The sequence below is a fragment of the Brassica napus genome, chromosome A7 (assembly GCF_020379485.1).
Source record: "Brassica napus cultivar Da-Ae chromosome A7, Da-Ae, whole genome shotgun sequence".
NCBI classification, from domain to species: domain Eukaryota; kingdom Viridiplantae; phylum Streptophyta; class Magnoliopsida; order Brassicales; family Brassicaceae; genus Brassica; species Brassica napus.
The window spans coordinates 19,845,783-19,864,003 of record NC_063440.1 but is presented as its reverse complement, the minus strand read 5'-3'; the positions used below and the strand labels follow the sequence as shown (position 1 = coordinate 19,864,003).

The following is an 18,221-nucleotide window of genomic DNA, read 5'->3' as shown; positions in this document are numbered from 1 at the left end:
ATAGTAAAACCCAACTAAAATTGAACCGGTTAAAAACCGGTATCAGATCGTTAAAAATCCAAAAACCAGTGACCCAATGAATTGACCAAACCGAATTCATATGTAAACCAAAATTTTGTAAATATAATAATCAAGTTTTTTTTCTTTTGAAGTAAAAATAGAGATCGTAAAGAAATTAATACAACAAAGTTGTAACTCATTTTGTTTTGATTTTCCCGTCTCTGCAACTCACACAAGGTTCCCAACACAAATCTTTACGTTAAGGTATTGTTTATCTCTACCTCTCACTTTATTTAAAAATTATTACATGTTCACTTGTGTTGAAGATTTTAACAATTTAAACAATAACATTCATGAAATTCTAAATTTGTATAAAAGAACAAATCATTGTACATATTTTTGCTTCTCATTCCACGAATAAATAAGAAGTTAGTTTACATGACTTGTTTTAAAGGTGAAGAATATTTGGAGTGATGATGACCTGGAGAATTAGGTTTAAATGTGTTTTTCCATATTGATTTTAGATTTGAACTATTAAATTATTTTATAAATTTTTGTACATTTGCAGATTGTTATTTTTAAGTTTTTAATACATTTTGGTTAGTGACATATTATATTGAGAAAAAGACTAGAATAGCATCAAACCAAGTTTTTGTTCCCAAAGTAGCACTCAAGGCTCAAAGTCACAAAAATAGGTTTCATTAAAGAGGTAATGTACACTTATACCCCTAGGGTTAATTAATCCAAACCTTAGGGTTTAGAGTTAAGGGGTGGGGTTTTGGAATTAGGGTTTAAAATTTTATAAATAATAAATAATAAAATAAAAAATAAAAAATTTAAAAACAGTTTCAAAAAGTATTTTTAAATTATAAAAAAGAAAATCTGAAAAAAAAAAGAAATTTGAAATTTTTTTTAAAAAAAAATTATAAAAATTTCGAATCTGAAAACATATAATATGAAACTATAAAAAAAAAATTATTTTTTTTTTATTTTTATTTTTTTTATTTTTATTTATTTTAGTTTGTTTATTTAATTTTAAACCAAGGGTATTATAGATATTTTACCCTTTAATGAATATCATTTTTGTGACTTTCTCCTTCTAGTGCTATTTTTGAGACATAAACTTCAAAAGGTGCTATTATTGACAATTGCCCTATTATATTTGATATGTATATTATTTACAAAAATATCATTAAATTGACTTTGGTTGAACCAAATTAAACTTGATCGAACCATATTGACCATGACACACAAAAAATCGTTTTTAAAAACATTGGTCTATACCCCGACAAAATGGGAACTAAATAACACTATTTTTTTTATAATTCAATATTGAAAGATTGTATGTGTATACTCACAATTGTATGAAAAGATAAGAGAGAAAAGTCACATGTACTTCTGCATATCAAAACTAGTAAATATAAATTTATGTAAATTAATAATATTAAAATTTGAATTTGGAAAGAAATTTATCTAACAAAGAAACAAATTTCATAGTTGTCATTGTTACTATAGTTAAAATTTTAGAATAAACATTAATTTATTTATATTTTATTAAAAACGTACACCTTTCAGATTTGTACTACATGCATTAAAAGTATGGAAATAAATTAAAAGGTTTGAAAATAAACAAAAGCAATTTGATAGATGGGTCCCAGATATCTTCTGATACATTGGATATGAATAACATTTGTCATTTGTCACAAATATAAATTTCTTTCGTGATCCTCAAAGATTTGTGCTGGCCACACGCATTGTCTCTCTTGTTTCATCTCAAAACCCCTAGATTCTCGGCTTGGAATGCTATTTCTCTAAAGATGAGTATTGGTTACCAGTTTTTTGTGCTTGACAATCTTTTATGTTTAACAATTAGAATCATCTGTTATGCTCTTGAGTTTAATATTCGTTTGATCTGAGAGTCTTCATTCCAAGTTTGTATAGTTTAGGCTTGATAGAGTTTTCTCGGATTATTCTCTTGTTCTTGATTAAACCTAATCAAGATTTTCAAGGCTCTTACATGAGCGATCTTGGTTCAAATGTTATGGATCGTCGTCAACACAAGGGCTTTAGCCTTCCTTTTCCATTGATGACTCCGAGTGTTCATCATAACTTGCCAGTGACCGAGTACAACAATGGCCATGGATGGACGAGCCAAGAAGAAGATGGTGATGGTCATAACAAGTCCAAGAATAGCTCTCCTTGGGGACGTGTGAAATGGATGTATAAGATGGTGAAGCTGATGATAACTACTCTTTCTTACCTCGATGAGGACGATCATAAACATGCAAGGAAAGGTAAATGGAGAACAGTTTCTGAAGTCATGGACGAAAGGGGTTACCATGTCTCGCCGCAGCAATGTGAGGATAAGTTCAATGATCTTAATAAACGTTACAAGAAGCTTAATGAGATGCTTGGTAGAGGAACTTGTTGCGATGTCGTTGAGAATCCTTCGCTCTTGGATAAGATTGGTTACTTGGATGAGAAAGAGAAAGATGAAGTTAGGAAGATCATGAGCTCAAAACATCTTTTCTACGAAGAGATGTGCTCGTACCATAATGGGAACAGGTTGAATTTGCCTCATGACCCTGCGTTACAGCGATCCCTGAGGATCAGATGCCGTGATGATGATGGACATGGGAAACACCAAAATGAAGATCTTGTCGACTGTGAGGAACACAACATGTCTCAAATGGATTGTGGGGATCGTGGAGTCTCCTTAGGTGGTGCATTGAAGAGATTAAGACGAAGCCAGAACCATGAAGATCTCGGTCATCCTAATCATGCTAACAAGGGATATGTTCCTCACTTACATAAGCAGTGGACCGAGTCTAAGTCTTTGGAGTTAGAAGAACGCAAGCTCCAGATTCAAGCTGAGTTGATGGAGCTCGAGAGACAAAGAATCAAGTGGGAGAGGTTTAGTCAGAAAAGAGACCAAAAGCTCCAAATAATGAGGATGGAAAATGAAAATATGAAACTTGAGAATGAAAAGATGAAACTGGAATTGAGAGGAGTTGAATTGGGTGCTAGATTCTGAAGAACCCTGGAGATTAGACTTTCTTGATCAAATTATGTAGCTTCAACTTTGATTAAAGAAACTATAATTATGACCAATGTGACATCAAGAAGTGGTAACAATTATATGTCAGTATCTAAATGTTTGCTTAAGTTTACCATTAGACATTATTTATTGTAATAAAGCTAAAAGTTGAAAATTTTGAGGCAAATATATGTTTTCACAATTATATATCACTATCGTAATTGTTTGCTTAAGTTACCATTAGGAATAAAGATAAAAGTTGAAAAGTTGGAGGTAAAGATATGTTTTCATATATGCTCATGTAACATTCTTGGTTTATCTTTTTCCATATATAGGAAGTGGTTCTGTATGCTTTTAGTTATGTCATGTAAGTATCAGTGAGTCAGTGAAAGGGACAAGAAGAGAGAGTAACTATGTGAAAGGGACAAGAACATAGAGTAACTTCTCAAATGACTGCTCTAACTTAGCTTTCTTCCTTTGAGGAATTGATTCTCTCTAATGAGCTTTTTAGGTGATTGATGATTTTCTTTTCTTTTTTGAATCTTCCTTACAGTTTTACTGAAAGAAACAAATCAAAGGAAATGTAGTTGGCTTTGGAAAATTTCAATTTATAAATGTTCCAAACAAATCTCAATTTATGCAGACTCTCATTTTTTATAGATGAATAAAAGAGAAAATACAAATAGAAAACTAGAAGCTCGGCCCAAACTTTATTCTTACTGATTTTTAGACCCACATGAATGATAAAAGCAAATTCCATACGACAATTTTATCAAGCCTTTTTTTTGTTCAAAATCAAACATTTTCTTAATATGTACAAAATTGAAGGGAAAAGTAAAAAAAGTAAAAACATGAAATGTGTGATCGAAATTCACACAAAAAAGGGCAAAGAAGAATGTGAAGGTGGCTTTTGTTTGTTTCTCTCTTTCACCTCTTTTGACCTTTCCTTATTCACAAGAGCCTCTCCTCTCTTTTTTACTTTTCAATTCCTTTGCCCATAATCTTTTTGTTACAAAAGGAGTTCTTACTTCTTAGTTAACAAACAAGATTATAGAAATGGTTTTAATGAGAAGTATATCATTATGAGCATCTTTTACTTGGCGCTAAACCCATTTAATGCCATGTTCACCTGATTAAGTTTTTTTTTGTCATCCACCTGATTAAGTTTTTCAAAAGATAAGCTTCCATAAAATAAATGAAACAGTATCTCTCTTTTTTTGTTGCCATAGATAAATCAATGGCCTTTAGCAATAACAAAAGTACACAAAACAAAACAAAACAAGAGATAATAGGAAAAAAACAAATATGAAGTTAATTAGAGAAAGCCACAAGGGTGAGCTGGAGACAGATAAACTGAGAGGTAAAACCACATGGGAATATCAAAGTGGCGTAGCTAACTCATCACTCACATGGCATGTGATTTTCCATATTTCCTTTTATACCCTTTTACTTTCCATTATTTCCTTTTTACCCCTTATTCTGTTTTACACCCCTGTACTCGACTTTTTTATTCACCAATTCACCTACTCAATATTCATCGTCAATTTGAATTTCACTTTATAATATACATGCCTCTTACTTTATATATGGATCTACCAACTTTCTTAAAAATAATCCCAAGATTTACACTTTTCAAGTTCTTAATGAATGAGCCCTATATATATGTGGATCACCCACGCTTATATTAATCCTTTTTATTTGTTGAAATTTTTAATATTTAGCCAAACTATGTTCTACTTAATTAATTGCTAGCCTTACACTCGTTTTATTTTTAATCTTCTTCGCAGCAGAATCTATTTATTTTATTCTTTAAACTATACAAATATATTTTGTTCTCCGGGTGGTTTATGGATCCTTAAGTAATGCCTCCATTCTTAAATTAGCTTTGTCTTTGATGTACAGATTATTATATACATTTTTCTCCATGGTATTTAGGTAGAACATATAATAATAATATAGACTGATGCAGACATTTTAATCATCTCCATGAGTCTTCAAGCAATCCATTGCACATTCACATTGTATCTCGGTTTAGTCGTAATTATTTGCTATGCATGCAAGTCGAACCATGTAAGTTCCGGCTCTAATTCAACTTAGATATGCGTCGGTTATATATCGAAAAGAACGACACCTAAACCGTATCATGCATAATCATAGTTGGTAGAAGACCCATTTAAAAATGGATGTATATAAAACGGAGAATTACAATTTACGACATCAAAGCAACTTCACATGAATCCAAAATCCGCCGTTAAATATATCGTGCTATGTAGAATTATTTTTTATTAACTCGTCATGGAATATATAATGTTTACACATCTACGTATGCATATATATAGAGAATAATATATGTATGTACACACACCAAATTATGTTGGTTCAATGGCTGAAGTAGAGAAAAGGATTTTGTTTGGAATTCATCAACTGACCATTTGCTGCTGATTATTTACATTTCTGTAGAAAATATTATTAGTTTCAGACTTTCAGTTTAACCTTTTATCCAGTCGTATTTAAAATATTATATATATATATATATATGTGTGTGTGTGTGTGTGTGAATAGACATATCTATATTAACTTAGGAAGTTATATAATTAAGACCAGAAAATGTATTAAATAAAAGTAAATGGTGGTAGCTAGGTCAATCAGTTTTCTGCTGGCATATATTGATATAGTTGAAGTTTAATTTTACTAATCTCTGTACATTAATATGTTAGCATGAAGAAATATAAGTCACTATAACTCATTAATCCAATATATATTTATATATCTGATTGGTGCAGAGTTTACGGATAAATTTCACAATTCACAACTCTCTAAAGTTATTGACAAAAATAGCATCAAATCTTGTATATGAGTGCCACGTTGGAAAATGAGACAGATGCTTATTAGAGTAAGATTAATTAGTTCGGAGCACACTGATAAACATATTCGTGTGTATAGATACTGCAAGTGTGAGTGTGATTTTCCGTGCACACACATATCGGTGTGTGTGGGTGTATGTGTGTGATTTTCCGTGCGAGTAATGATGGTAACTACAGCTGATTAAAAAATTATATGCTAGGTTATAAAGAGAGAACCTCTACATCAATCGTAGTGGCATACTTGACTTTTTCTCTTCTCAATTACCTTATGTAAAATGTTAGTGGCATTATTTTTATCAAAAAAAAAGTTAAGTAAAATTAAAGTAGAAGGATATACTTACAAAAGATCAAATCACAAACATTTTTCACTTTTTGGGTGTTTACTGCAGTAAATTCTTCTTTTTAAACGGGTCCATGCTCCTTTCTCAATCCACTTGCATGTTACTTCTTATTCTTTTTCCACCTTAAATTTACCCTGGCCCATCAATAATTGAATTACTTAATTGATGGCTTTTATAATTCTTTTTGTACACTAATGTCTCTGATATTTTAAATATTTATTAATTTTATGCCAAACTCTTACACTGTTATTTTAAATATAGTTCCCAACATGATTCTAAACTCTCTTTTTTTTTTTTGAGAAATGGCTTTAACATGATTCTAAACTCGCAAATCATGTATTTATATATAAGGATATAGTAACATAATATTATCCTTGAGATCTGTTATCATAATGGTCGTTTTCAACTATGAAGTGCACCTATGAAAAAGACTCACAACAGATAAACATACTTTTAAATTATTAAGTAGAATTTATTTATTTTTTAAATTATTAAGTAGAATAAGATAAAATTGTAACGTTAAGGCCTAATAAGGTCGAGCCATGCGAGAATCGAGTGGCTATTATATAATTTCGTAGAAAATTCATATTCAATGCTTTTAGGAGCTACCAAAAGGATGGTCCCTGGTATGATATATCCACCTTTCAATACATTTCCCTATAATTCATTAAATATCCCAAATCTAACATTATTACTTTTTAATCCTAATGATGCTGGTAAATTTCCAATTCTTTTACCACATGTACGATATGTCGCTCGATATATGCTCAATAGACTGATAATTAGCCTTAGATAAAAATTGTGCTTCCTTTGACAATCTACATTTTTACTATAACCTCAAAACTACATCGGGTGTGACTGGTAACCATCGTAGGAACAATAGGAACGGATAGGAAAGAAATGAATATGAATAAATTTTTAGGAATGATAAGGAATGATGGTTCCTTATCAAAATTGATGAGGAATTGATTTGTTCTATAATTCTCTACAAATAGAGGAATGAAGAGGAATGAAAAGGAAAACTTATTTCTCATGAATGGTAAAATGTTTAAAAAATATTAAGGAATATAGTGTTTCTCTTTATTCCCTTGGTCACCAGTCACACCCATTGTGTTAATAAATTTACATATATTATAGAATAACAGAATATAGGATAGTCGCTGCATTGCACCCCAAAAAATGATACAGTAAGATTATGGTAACTGGATAATTTGCGAGCTATGATGGCTGTGAAGAATTTATTCGTCAGTTCGTCACTAATCTCAAAAATTATGTTGGAAAGTTTTTGGTTTGTTTAATTTTGTATCTCCTGTGTGTTCGTGTTCACCCCATCTTTGTTAAATTAAGGATCAACATTGCTAACCCTAGTTCAACTCCTATCAAAACTCGACTATTAATTTATTATCTTATATTTTTCAAAAAACATATATTTTAATATAATCTTTTGCATCGTATTACTTCTTGTTGCTTTATACCAAAACCCTAATATTTTGTGACTTTAAATATACTAGGTATAATTTTCTCGACAACAAGATAGAAAATTTGTAAAATATAATATGTTAGCTCAACAACAACTAGATATGATAGAGAAAAAAACAAGATATGATTAGGGATTGTAAAAAAAAAATTGATTGAGGACTGTAAATATAAATTGTTTTCAACAAAAAGGTAGAAAATATATTAAGATGGACATGTTATGTGTGTGCGTCACAAGTTTGCATATCTAAAGGATTAGTCGGATTTGTTCGGAGAACCCAACAAAAAAATGAAAAATTAAAACGCAGGGTTAAAAACTGATAAATTTAGAAAATTACTTATTCTTGAAATTGGTTGTTTGGGTCATGTTTAAATTATTGATTTAGTTAATTACGTTAGATAACGGCTGTCAAATCGGTTCAGCATGATACAAAAATCAATAAACTGAGGCTATGTATGGCCTGAACGGGAAATGGTGACCATTTACTTCAATCCAGAAAACGACTCACATCTAACTACTTCACTTCTAACATCCCATCATCCTTTATATTTATTATTTTATTGCTTTAGTTTGGGTTATAGTAATAATTTGTCGAGAAAATCATATCACAGGATTGATTTGAAATCAAGCCCGTGTTTAGAGAGTGTGGGCGATCAGTACTTGTGGTGATTAGAATAATTTGTATATGTGAATGTGAGGGGGACAAATCCAGATCAGTAATCAGGATGAATTAGTTTATTAATTATAAATTTATTTTACCAAAAAATTATAAATCTAAATTTTTAACTAATAATATAATAGCTAGGTAACCCTCAATGATTAAAGGTCAATGGGATCCACGTTAGGGTCTACATAGTAATTTCGAATAATACGTTCCAAAAAGCAAGTTGATCCTCATCTCCAGCTTTAAAAAAAATGTCAAGACACCTAATTTTTTTTACGATTAACCTCTTATTCTTACAGAAGAACAAAAAATGATAAAATATCACAAATAGTAGTATATAAACTATTTCAATATATTTTTATCTTATTTTACCTAAAACTTCCACTATACAAAATTTGTTTATATAAACATTTTGATTGAAAAATTATCTTACACCAAAAATCCCTTCTTTTCCATTATTAACCAAGGGTAATGTCCTTATGAAAGTCATAAGCCTGAAACTAAAACAAATTGAATGCTTGAGATTAAAAGCCGCTTTCTAAGACAATTTTGCTGGACGGACAAAAACCAACTAATCACCACCGTCTTTATGTTCAGCTGTCAATAGATCTCTGAAAATAAATTGGCTAAAAAGCTTCAGTTTCTTCCGTATAAATTCTTGTCTTAACATTACACCGTTGCTCTATTTTCTTTCCTTTTCTTATTACAATAGAAAAACAGTGTTTATGTATATTTCAATCTATCTTCAATTTATTGAATTTAGGTAACAGTATGACGATAATTTAATTCGCTTTACTACAAATTGCAACTTTTAATCATATTATTTATTGTATTTAACATAACACTTTAATTTTGCAATAGACATGTATTAGCCATTTTATATTAAAAATAAGTTTTAATATAAAATATATAATTTTTAGCCATTTTATATTAAAAATAAGTTTTTATTTAAAATATATAATTTTTATTATAGTTTTATCATATGTAGAAAATTTCACATTAATTTTAGAAAAGTAAAATAAAAGTCAGCAATATATACCTATTAGATATATCAGCGTGTATAACTCACCAATGTAAATCATAATATAAAAAGTTTGTTACGGAAATACACTGTAAATTAAATCGCTTATTTACTCAACATTTGGAATATGAAAGAGAGAAGTTACGAAGATTTCATTTTGTCTCAAACAAAGGAAAAAAACATCAATGAAAAGTGATAAAAATTGAATTAAATAGGTAAGAAAAGATATTTCCTCTATTTTAATATGTAAGATGTTTTTTTATTACTTATATAGATGTTTTCACTTATCAATGTAAACTTTAACTTTGCCAAAAAAAATATGTAATCAGTTAATTGTATTATTGTATCTATTAAAAATTATATTAATTTTTTATTTAATAGTATTTTTAAAATCATAATATATGCGATTTATGGTAAAACGTAGGGAGTTGTAATGTAAATATTTTCAAGCTCCTTGAGAGTAACAAGCAGATCCATCACAGAAAGAGAAAAGAAATATAAAAAGAAAAAACAACTTTAGGTATTTACAAACTCTGACTCCATAAAACCCTGCGCCTGGAGATTTCACTCTTCTTCCTCATGTAAACTCTCTCTCTTCCATTTTTTTCTCTTTCTTCTATGAATTTTTATTTTTTCCCTTTTTATTTTTATTTTTCATTTCTGTAACTTCTCCTTCAAAGACAGAGAGAGGGAGATTTTTTTTTTACAAAAAAAAACTGTTAAAGATGATGCAGCTGGGTGGTACTACAACCACAGCCGTAACCTCAGCTACACCTCCACCATCGAACGATTCAGCCGCTACAGAAGCTGCGGCAGCTGCAGCAACGGTTGGAGCTTTTGAGGTGTCGGAAGAGATGAACGACCGCGGTTTTGGAGGAAACCGGTGGCCGCGGCAGGAAACGCTTGCGCTGCTAAAAATACGATCTGACATGGGAATAGCGTTTCGAGACTCTAGCGTTAAAGGACCCTTGTGGGAAGAGGTTTCCAGGTGCGTCTCCTTTATTCATTTCCTTTTTCTGGAAAAAATCTCTATTCCACTCTTTGTTTTATTTTATTTTTTTCTAAATCATTGGTGATTTTGATCTAATTTGGAATGATTATTACATAAGCTTGTCTTCTCTTTTTTTTTTTTAACTGAAGGAGTTTAGAGATCTGGTTTTTGTAATGTTAATTTTCCCAGATTCGGTTTTACTTTAATTGATTAACTGTTAAACTAGATAAAGTAAGTTGAGTCATGTTTTATTCATGAGACTGAGAAGGCGAAGTCTTTCACAAACTCAAACTCATGCTGATTGATCCACTTCTCAACTATATTCTTATATATACATATATATATATATATATATTCTCATTTTACTAATTTTATTTTATTTAAATAAACAATATATTCATGATTTTTTCATGAGCAAAAATCCATATGAATTTTTGTAATCGTGAGTTTAAATTAACTATGTTTATATTGTTCTCAGGAAAATGGCTGAGCTTGGTTACATAAGAAACGCCAAAAAATGCAAAGAGAAATTTGAAAACGTTTACAAATACCACAAACGAACCAAAGAAGGCCGTACCGGAAAATCCGAAGGCAAAACTTATCGGTTCTTTGATCAATTAGAAGCTCTCGAGACTCGACCAACCTCCTCTTCCCTCCATCATCAACAACAACAACAACCACCACCACAGACTCAACCGCAACCGCTTCAACCGCAGCCGCCTCTACGACCGCACAACAACAACAGCTCCATGTTCTCCACTCCTCCTCCGGTAACAACTATTACACCGCAGATAACAAACACAACCCTTCCTCCTTATACTCAGCCTGTGAACGTACCTTCGTTCCCAAACATCTCCGGAGACTTTCTGTCGGATGATTCAACATCTTCTTCTCATTCGACGTCTTCTGACGTCGAGGTTGGCGACGGAACCACCACGACGAGGAAGAAGAAAAGGAAGAGAAAATGGAAAGAGTTTTTCGAGCGGTTAACGAGACAGGTTGTTGATAAGCAAGAGGAGCTTCAACGCAAGTTCTTGGAAGCTGTCGAGAAGCGAGAGCACGAGAGGTTGGTTAGAGAAGAGTCTTGGAGAGTGCAAGAGATTGCTCGTATCAACCGTGAACGCGATATCTTAGCTCAAGAACGCTCCATGTCCGCCGCAAAAGACGCCGCGGTTATGGCGTTTCTTCAGAAACTATCTGAGAAACCGAACCCTCAAGGTCAATCAATTCCGCAACAACAACCGCAACCGCAACAGCCTCCATCGCAAATGCAGGTTAATAATAACAACAACCAGCAAACGCCTCAACCGCCACCTCCTCCAATTAGTCAGCCGACACAGCCAGTGACACCGACCGTAGACACTTCCAAAACAGACAACGGTGATCAGAACATGACTCCAGTGTCGGCCTCCGCGGCAGGAGCATTGAGCTCATCGCGGTGGCCGAAAGTGGAGATAGAGGCATTGATAAAGCTGAGGACGAATCTTGACTCAAAGTATCAAGAGAACGGACCAAAAGGACCGTTGTGGGAAGAGATATCAGCGGGAATGAAACGTTTAGGGTTCAACAGGAACTCAAAGAGATGCAAAGAAAAATGGGAAAACATAAACAAATATTTCAAGAAAGTCAAGGAGAGCAACAAGAAACGTCCTGAAGATTCCAAGACTTGTCCTTACTTTCACCAGCTTGATGCTTTATATAGGGAGAGGAACAAGTTCCACACTAGTAACAACGTTATTGCATCTTCTTCCTCAACTTCCGGTTTAGTTAAACCGGATAATTCGGTTCCTTTGATGGTCCAACCGGAGCAACAATGGCCTCCCGCGATGGCAACTACTACAATGACGAGTACAGTTGCTGCAACGGCTCAACCTGATCAACATCCTCCTCCTCAGCCGTTGGATAAGAACTTTGATGATGAAGAAGGCACAGATGGAGAAGAATACGACGAGGAGGAAGACTACGAAGAGAATGAGGAAGAGGAAGGAGGTGAGTTTGAGCTTGTGCCGAGCAATAACAACAACAACAACAAGCCGACGAATAACATGTGATGTGGATGATGATTCGGGTTCGAGTGGGTTGTGGTGAAACTTGAAAGATTAGTAGTAATATTTTTAAAGTTTTGATACAGAAGAAGCGAATTTAAATATTGGAAAGGGGTGGTTTCTTTTTTTATCTTTGATTTTTAAGTTATACTGAGAAAAAATAATATGTTGGAACAAAATTTAATACATGTGATTTAGTTATTTTTTGCGATAAATAAATAAGTAATGGTAAGAGATGGAGACAATGTGGGGTTTAAAAACAAATAATTGAAATTGTAACTTGTAATGTTTTTAAATCCTTTTAAATGAATGGTTTTTGTTGTTGTCTGTATTTGTTTTTTACATATTATTGTTATTGTTTTGTTTACATTATAAAAAATAAATAAAATAAAGAATTAATAGGGGAGGTGGGACTGAGAGACGAGAGTTGCTCATCCTTTTCCCTTTTCAGTAACAGTTTCCTTGGTAAAATAAATAAAATAAAAACTTTATATTATAATTTAAAAGAAGATGCCAACTTCACATGCACACAATGAGAGAGAGCGTGGGGTTTGGGGTCCACGTGGAAAAAGGAATCTTCATCTCCTTCTCTGTCTTGTTCTCTTCGTTGCCCTAAATAACGTAACTCTCTTTCGTAAGGGGTTTACTCGTAAATTCGCATGTGGCAGATCCAACGATGTATACAAAACTCTTATTTAAGACGATGATTCGTTCTGTCATGATTAATTTCCACATGTTTCGTCGCATTTCCAGATCTGTATTAACCAACGATTGATCATTGATGTATCTACCGATGATCGTGACGTTTTATGCATATGCTTACTTATTCATAAATGTACACAAACACTCACTAATGGACTAATCTTAAACGATTAACGAGCACATCATACGCGATGTGATTTTAGTTGTTCTGACTAGATGTTGAGAACAAATTTTTAACTCATTATTGAAGTTTGGTATGAACATTCAACATTTCATATAGTTTCTGCACATGCTTACACAGAGAAATCCGAACTTGGTGAGACACATAGAGTAACACGTAGCTAGTCTGAATTTACTACTGTGGGAACCATAGTTTGTACGTTAAGTAAGTATATATGTATATATATTTTTTGATAAATTTATGGGTTTTATTCTATATGTTTGCAAAACAACATACTACTAGTTAAAAAAAAAATGCAAGTTTCATGCATGTGGTAGTTCAGATAATCATCTTCAGCAAAACAAAAGGTTCATATAATCACTAAAATATGTGAATTAGGCTTGTTAGAGTGGCAAATTATGATTGAAATTGTGGTGAAATTCAAACCATAATCATTCGACTGACACGGTAACCTTATATATTACTCTCTCCGTATCATTTTAAGTGGTGTTTTAAGAGAAAAAATTGTTTCATTTTAAATGATGTTTTCAAGTTTTTATGTAAAAAGTAAATATAATTAAATGTTTTTGACTATTTGTATTTAGCAATATGATTTTTTCTTGGTTGAATTATCTATAATTATTGTTGTTTTTATGCAAACTAGAAAAAAAATTTGAATAAAATTTTGTAATTTCTTAATCGGTATGCAAAAACTTTAAAACCCAATTATTTTGATATAGAGGGAGTACTCATTAATTTTTGAAAATGAACAATCATTATTTAGATAACCATGATTTTTTTTTTTTTGCTAAATGGCCGTCCGTATCTTACTTCTAAATATAGGAGTTCGAATCCAGGCAATCTAGAAGTGGGATGAAGAATTTTGGGCCATTTGATTATGTCATCGAGTCTATTGTAAAAAAAACATGTATTATCTTCCATACTTTACAAAATATGTTTTAGCACTCTCACAGAAATACAAATGTATGGTATACAAAATTAAACTAGGTATTCTGCGTCAGATTTTATATTAAAAATCTAAGAATGATAACTATTTTGAAACTGATAAGTAATGATAAAACAACACGTAATGTGAAATGGAAAGATCAATTTTTATTATTTATTTATGACTCTTTAAAACCTAGACGATAATCTACAGGCTCTTTGCCAACATTCGGAGAAAGGAACACGCCCACGTCACTGTAATTATAACTTTTGTTCGTCTCTTACACTACAATATTATGTGACTAATGTGAGCCCTGCTTTAATACGTTTGGTGTGTGTTATTGTTTATATGGGTCGTATAACAACCGCTAATTATCTTGTTTACGTTTTTCTTTTTCTACAAAAGTATCTTCTCAAGCTCTCAGCGCACAAGCAAGTCTCAGTTTGTACCGTTGAATTAAATTATCTCACTAAAGTTTAAACTAATTCGAAATTGCGAGTTTTGAAAATGATTAAAGAAGATAAGTAGACTTTAAAGTACACGAAAAGGACATCTTGAAAATATAGGTATCCTTATTTAAGTTAAAATTAAAATCTGCCACTAGTCCACGGATATATAAAGTTGATGTATGAAATATTTAGTACGTCCACAAATTATTGGATGTTATTTTGAAAGTATAGAAGATATTTTGGATCAGTTTTCAATTTCATTGCGAGGGTAATAATTTCTCACCAAGAGACCTACTATCTAGCTATCAATTTCATACGATCTCAACATAGAGGTGTAATGAGGTTTCCTTTTATAATAACTCCGATTCAGTTTGAAATTTGACCGGGTTCAGTTGTTGGATTGATTCGATTAATTCAGATTAAATTTACAGATCATAATACAGAAAATAAGTGTAAAATTTTAAAATATTTATAATTTTTGCTAACCAAAATTATCCAATATGTTCAGAACTTGAAAATCAATTTTAACATTTTGGATTTTCTTTTTCATTCCAACCTAAGATTAAACAAAGTAAGAAATTGTGATTTTACATGTAAAAGAAAATGGAATTTGTCAAACGCATTTTATGTAGTATATAATTAGTTATCCTTAGCTCGTTGAGTAACACTTTTTATGAAATTATTATTTTGTTGTTTTTCTTTTGTCAATAACCCATACAATTAGATCAATTTATGTTCATAAAAGTTTCTCTGAGGAACGGCTCTCTCCAACCCATACAACAAATTATTTTGTACTGTTAACCAAGAAGTTGTGAAGATGGTTTCGGAACCAGAGGAATGGCCAGCATTTGAGAGTTACCTGGAGGATATCAAGCTTTTGAGAAGAAGTTTCACCAATTCAGAAGTTATTCATGTATCGAGGACGGACAATAAAATGGCGGACCGCTTGGCACGCAGTGCTAGGATACAACCGTCGTTCGTCATACATATGGATACAGAGTCACCACCTTGGTTTACGGAGTCTTTATGAGTCTGTAAATTTTCTTGCTGTCAAAAAAAAAAAAAAAAAAAAAAAAAAACCAAGAAGTTGTGAGTCTTGAGTACTCATAGTTTTTTTTCTTTTGTGAGAACTGGTTTGAGTAGTCATAGTTTCTTGTTATAATTATAAGGATCCCAAACATGTTAATTAATTTCGTTTCTTTCCTACCATCAATACTATTAAATTAGGAACATGTCCAATTGATAATAGTTGTGTCCAATTATTAATATTATTGAAACAAAATAATTCTTATTGGTTATTTGGTTACCACTAACCACGTTCTATTAGTTTCTCACAAAAGCAGTTACATTTTTTTTTTGAAAGCATCAATTACGTTTCTTTCTTTTTGACTGAGTAGTTATTTTTCTTCCTTCAAAGTTTTGGTTCATTGATTTGCGTTTTATACATAATTTTCAGGATGTGGGTGGTTTCAGATATAGTCATGTGTTAATGACAATCTGTATTCTTATGGAAGTACTATTTATAAAAATATATTCTACGGATTTTAGTTTAACGGGTTTTAAATAGGTTATTCGATTAAAAAATATTTATTAAATATGATTTTACTTAAAGTTAGTGAAGACCAAATTAACCTATTTACATATATATATATTTAACAGAATATACTAAACAAATATTTTTTTCAAATATTTTTCAAAAAATTTGTCCAATTTCGGTGTAGGTTGGATTTGTACTTTTCAGATATAATACTTTAAGAATCGTTTAAGTATATAGGCTAGGTCTAATAGAATATGAGATTTTGAATTTTGGGGTCGATTTCGAGTCAGATTTTCTGGGTACAAATATTTTTGATTAATTATGTTAGGTAACTATTAAGAAAATTTAATATATTGCAAACTTTAGAAACAATGTTTAAAAATAATTTCTGAAATGAATATGACACAAGTGTATAGTTATGCAATTTGACATATTTAATATAGTTACTAAAATTTATTTTAAATTAAATAAAAATTTGATTATAAAAATAACACAAATATAAATATTAAATTTCTCAAAAAAAAAACAAAAAATATGCCCGCCCTTTAAAGGGCGGGTCAAAATCTAGTAAACACTTAAACTTGTGATCATGAAGGTCCGTTTCCTCCCGAAGATCCTTTATTACACTAGTAGATACGTTGAAAGAAAACTATAAATTTTTAGAGTATATGGCGTTTTGTAAAGTAAACTGTACCACCATATACTTCAATATACAAATTTTAAGATTATTCGTACCGTGGTGAGTCATTATTCTTGCAAGAGTATTCCAGGAAATTTTGTAATATGTAGATTTAGACCATATATTTGTAATGGATTTGAACAATTTGTGGCACCGAGTAAGTACCTCCACGAACAGCAATCAACTAGTGGGCAGCATTTGATCGCTCTATCTCAAAATATTATTCTCGAATCATTTTTTCCAACCTATTTTATGTATCATGTCACCATATTATTTACTTCTCCAATCCCATAAAATGTCATTTATATACTATAATTTAATCAATAAGATGATTTGCACCCAAGAAAAAACCAAGAGCTTTTGCATGAGAAGTAAGAACAAATCTGCCACGGTCTAATTATATATGTGTACTAGAATTGGAGAAGATTAAATCTGCTACCAAAAATAAAAATGCAACTAGATGACAAAAAAAAAAAAGATGACAAAAAAAAAAAAAAAAAAAAAAAATAAAAATGCAACTTCAAAAATCTGAAATGGCATGTAAAAGGAAAAATGATATGTGAGAAAGAATGGTGGCTAATTATTAGAAACGGAATCTTCTTCTTTTCCGTTTCCATGAATGTTTTATAATTTATATTTTAATTTTTTTTTTGAGGGGCTAATTAACAATGATGACGAACCAACACTAAATGTATATTCAAACATAAAAGTTTATTTTTAAAAATTATATAAACTTTAAAAAAATATATATATGAGCTTTCACGATCGTTTGTGGGAAAACAAGAATATTATAGAGTATATATATTGGTCATGATGACAAAAAAAGTAATATATATATATATATATATATATATATATATATATTGATCATAATTTCCTGAATCCTTTGAAATTGATGAGCTCTTGAGTATTAAGGAAAACATAGTTATCTTGTAATTTGTAACCCAATTTCAGTGAAAGACGTTATGGAAAATTTTCCTTTAATTAACCCAAAGGATAGTGACATCTAAAAAAGATATTGGGTCTGATTGGTAATGGCTGTAGCTTTAAATATTTTGCTGTAGAAAAAAATCTGTAGACTTTTTGCTGTGGCTTTAGATTTTATTGCTGTAGAATTTTATTGAAGCACTAAAAAATTGCTTTGGATATTTGGCTCTGCAGAGCACTTGTACAGTTGTAGGTTATTTTAAGAGCTGTGGTTTCAAAAAAAAAATTAAAGCTTGATTGTTCTAAATTTGGTGCTGTAGAAATAAATAAGACTGTGGACAGCACCTACAGCAACTACCAATCACCCCCATTGATTCTTTT

General features: G+C 31.2%; 2 protein-coding genes across 2 annotated transcripts; both read left to right on the top strand.

Moving 5' to 3' along the window:
• Positions 1-1,697: 1,697 nt before the first annotated feature.
• Positions 1,698-3,249, top strand: BNAA07G21220D. Its single transcript, XM_013793269.3, has one exon. The coding sequence runs from the start codon at positions 2,018-2,020 to the stop codon at positions 3,032-3,034; it is 1,017 nt and encodes a 338-aa protein (XP_013648723.1). The 5' UTR covers positions 1,698-2,017; the 3' UTR covers positions 3,035-3,249.
• A 6,686-nt stretch (positions 3,250-9,935) lies between these two features.
• LOC106353498 (trihelix transcription factor DF1) lies at positions 9,936-12,771 on the top strand. Its single transcript, XM_013793268.3, has 2 exons — positions 9,936-10,392; positions 10,874-12,771. The coding sequence occupies exons 1-2, from the start codon at positions 10,130-10,132 to the stop codon at positions 12,444-12,446; spliced, it is 1,836 nt and encodes a 611-aa protein (XP_013648722.1). The 5' UTR covers positions 9,936-10,129; the 3' UTR covers positions 12,447-12,771.
• The last annotated feature ends 5,450 nt before the right edge of the window (positions 12,772-18,221 follow it).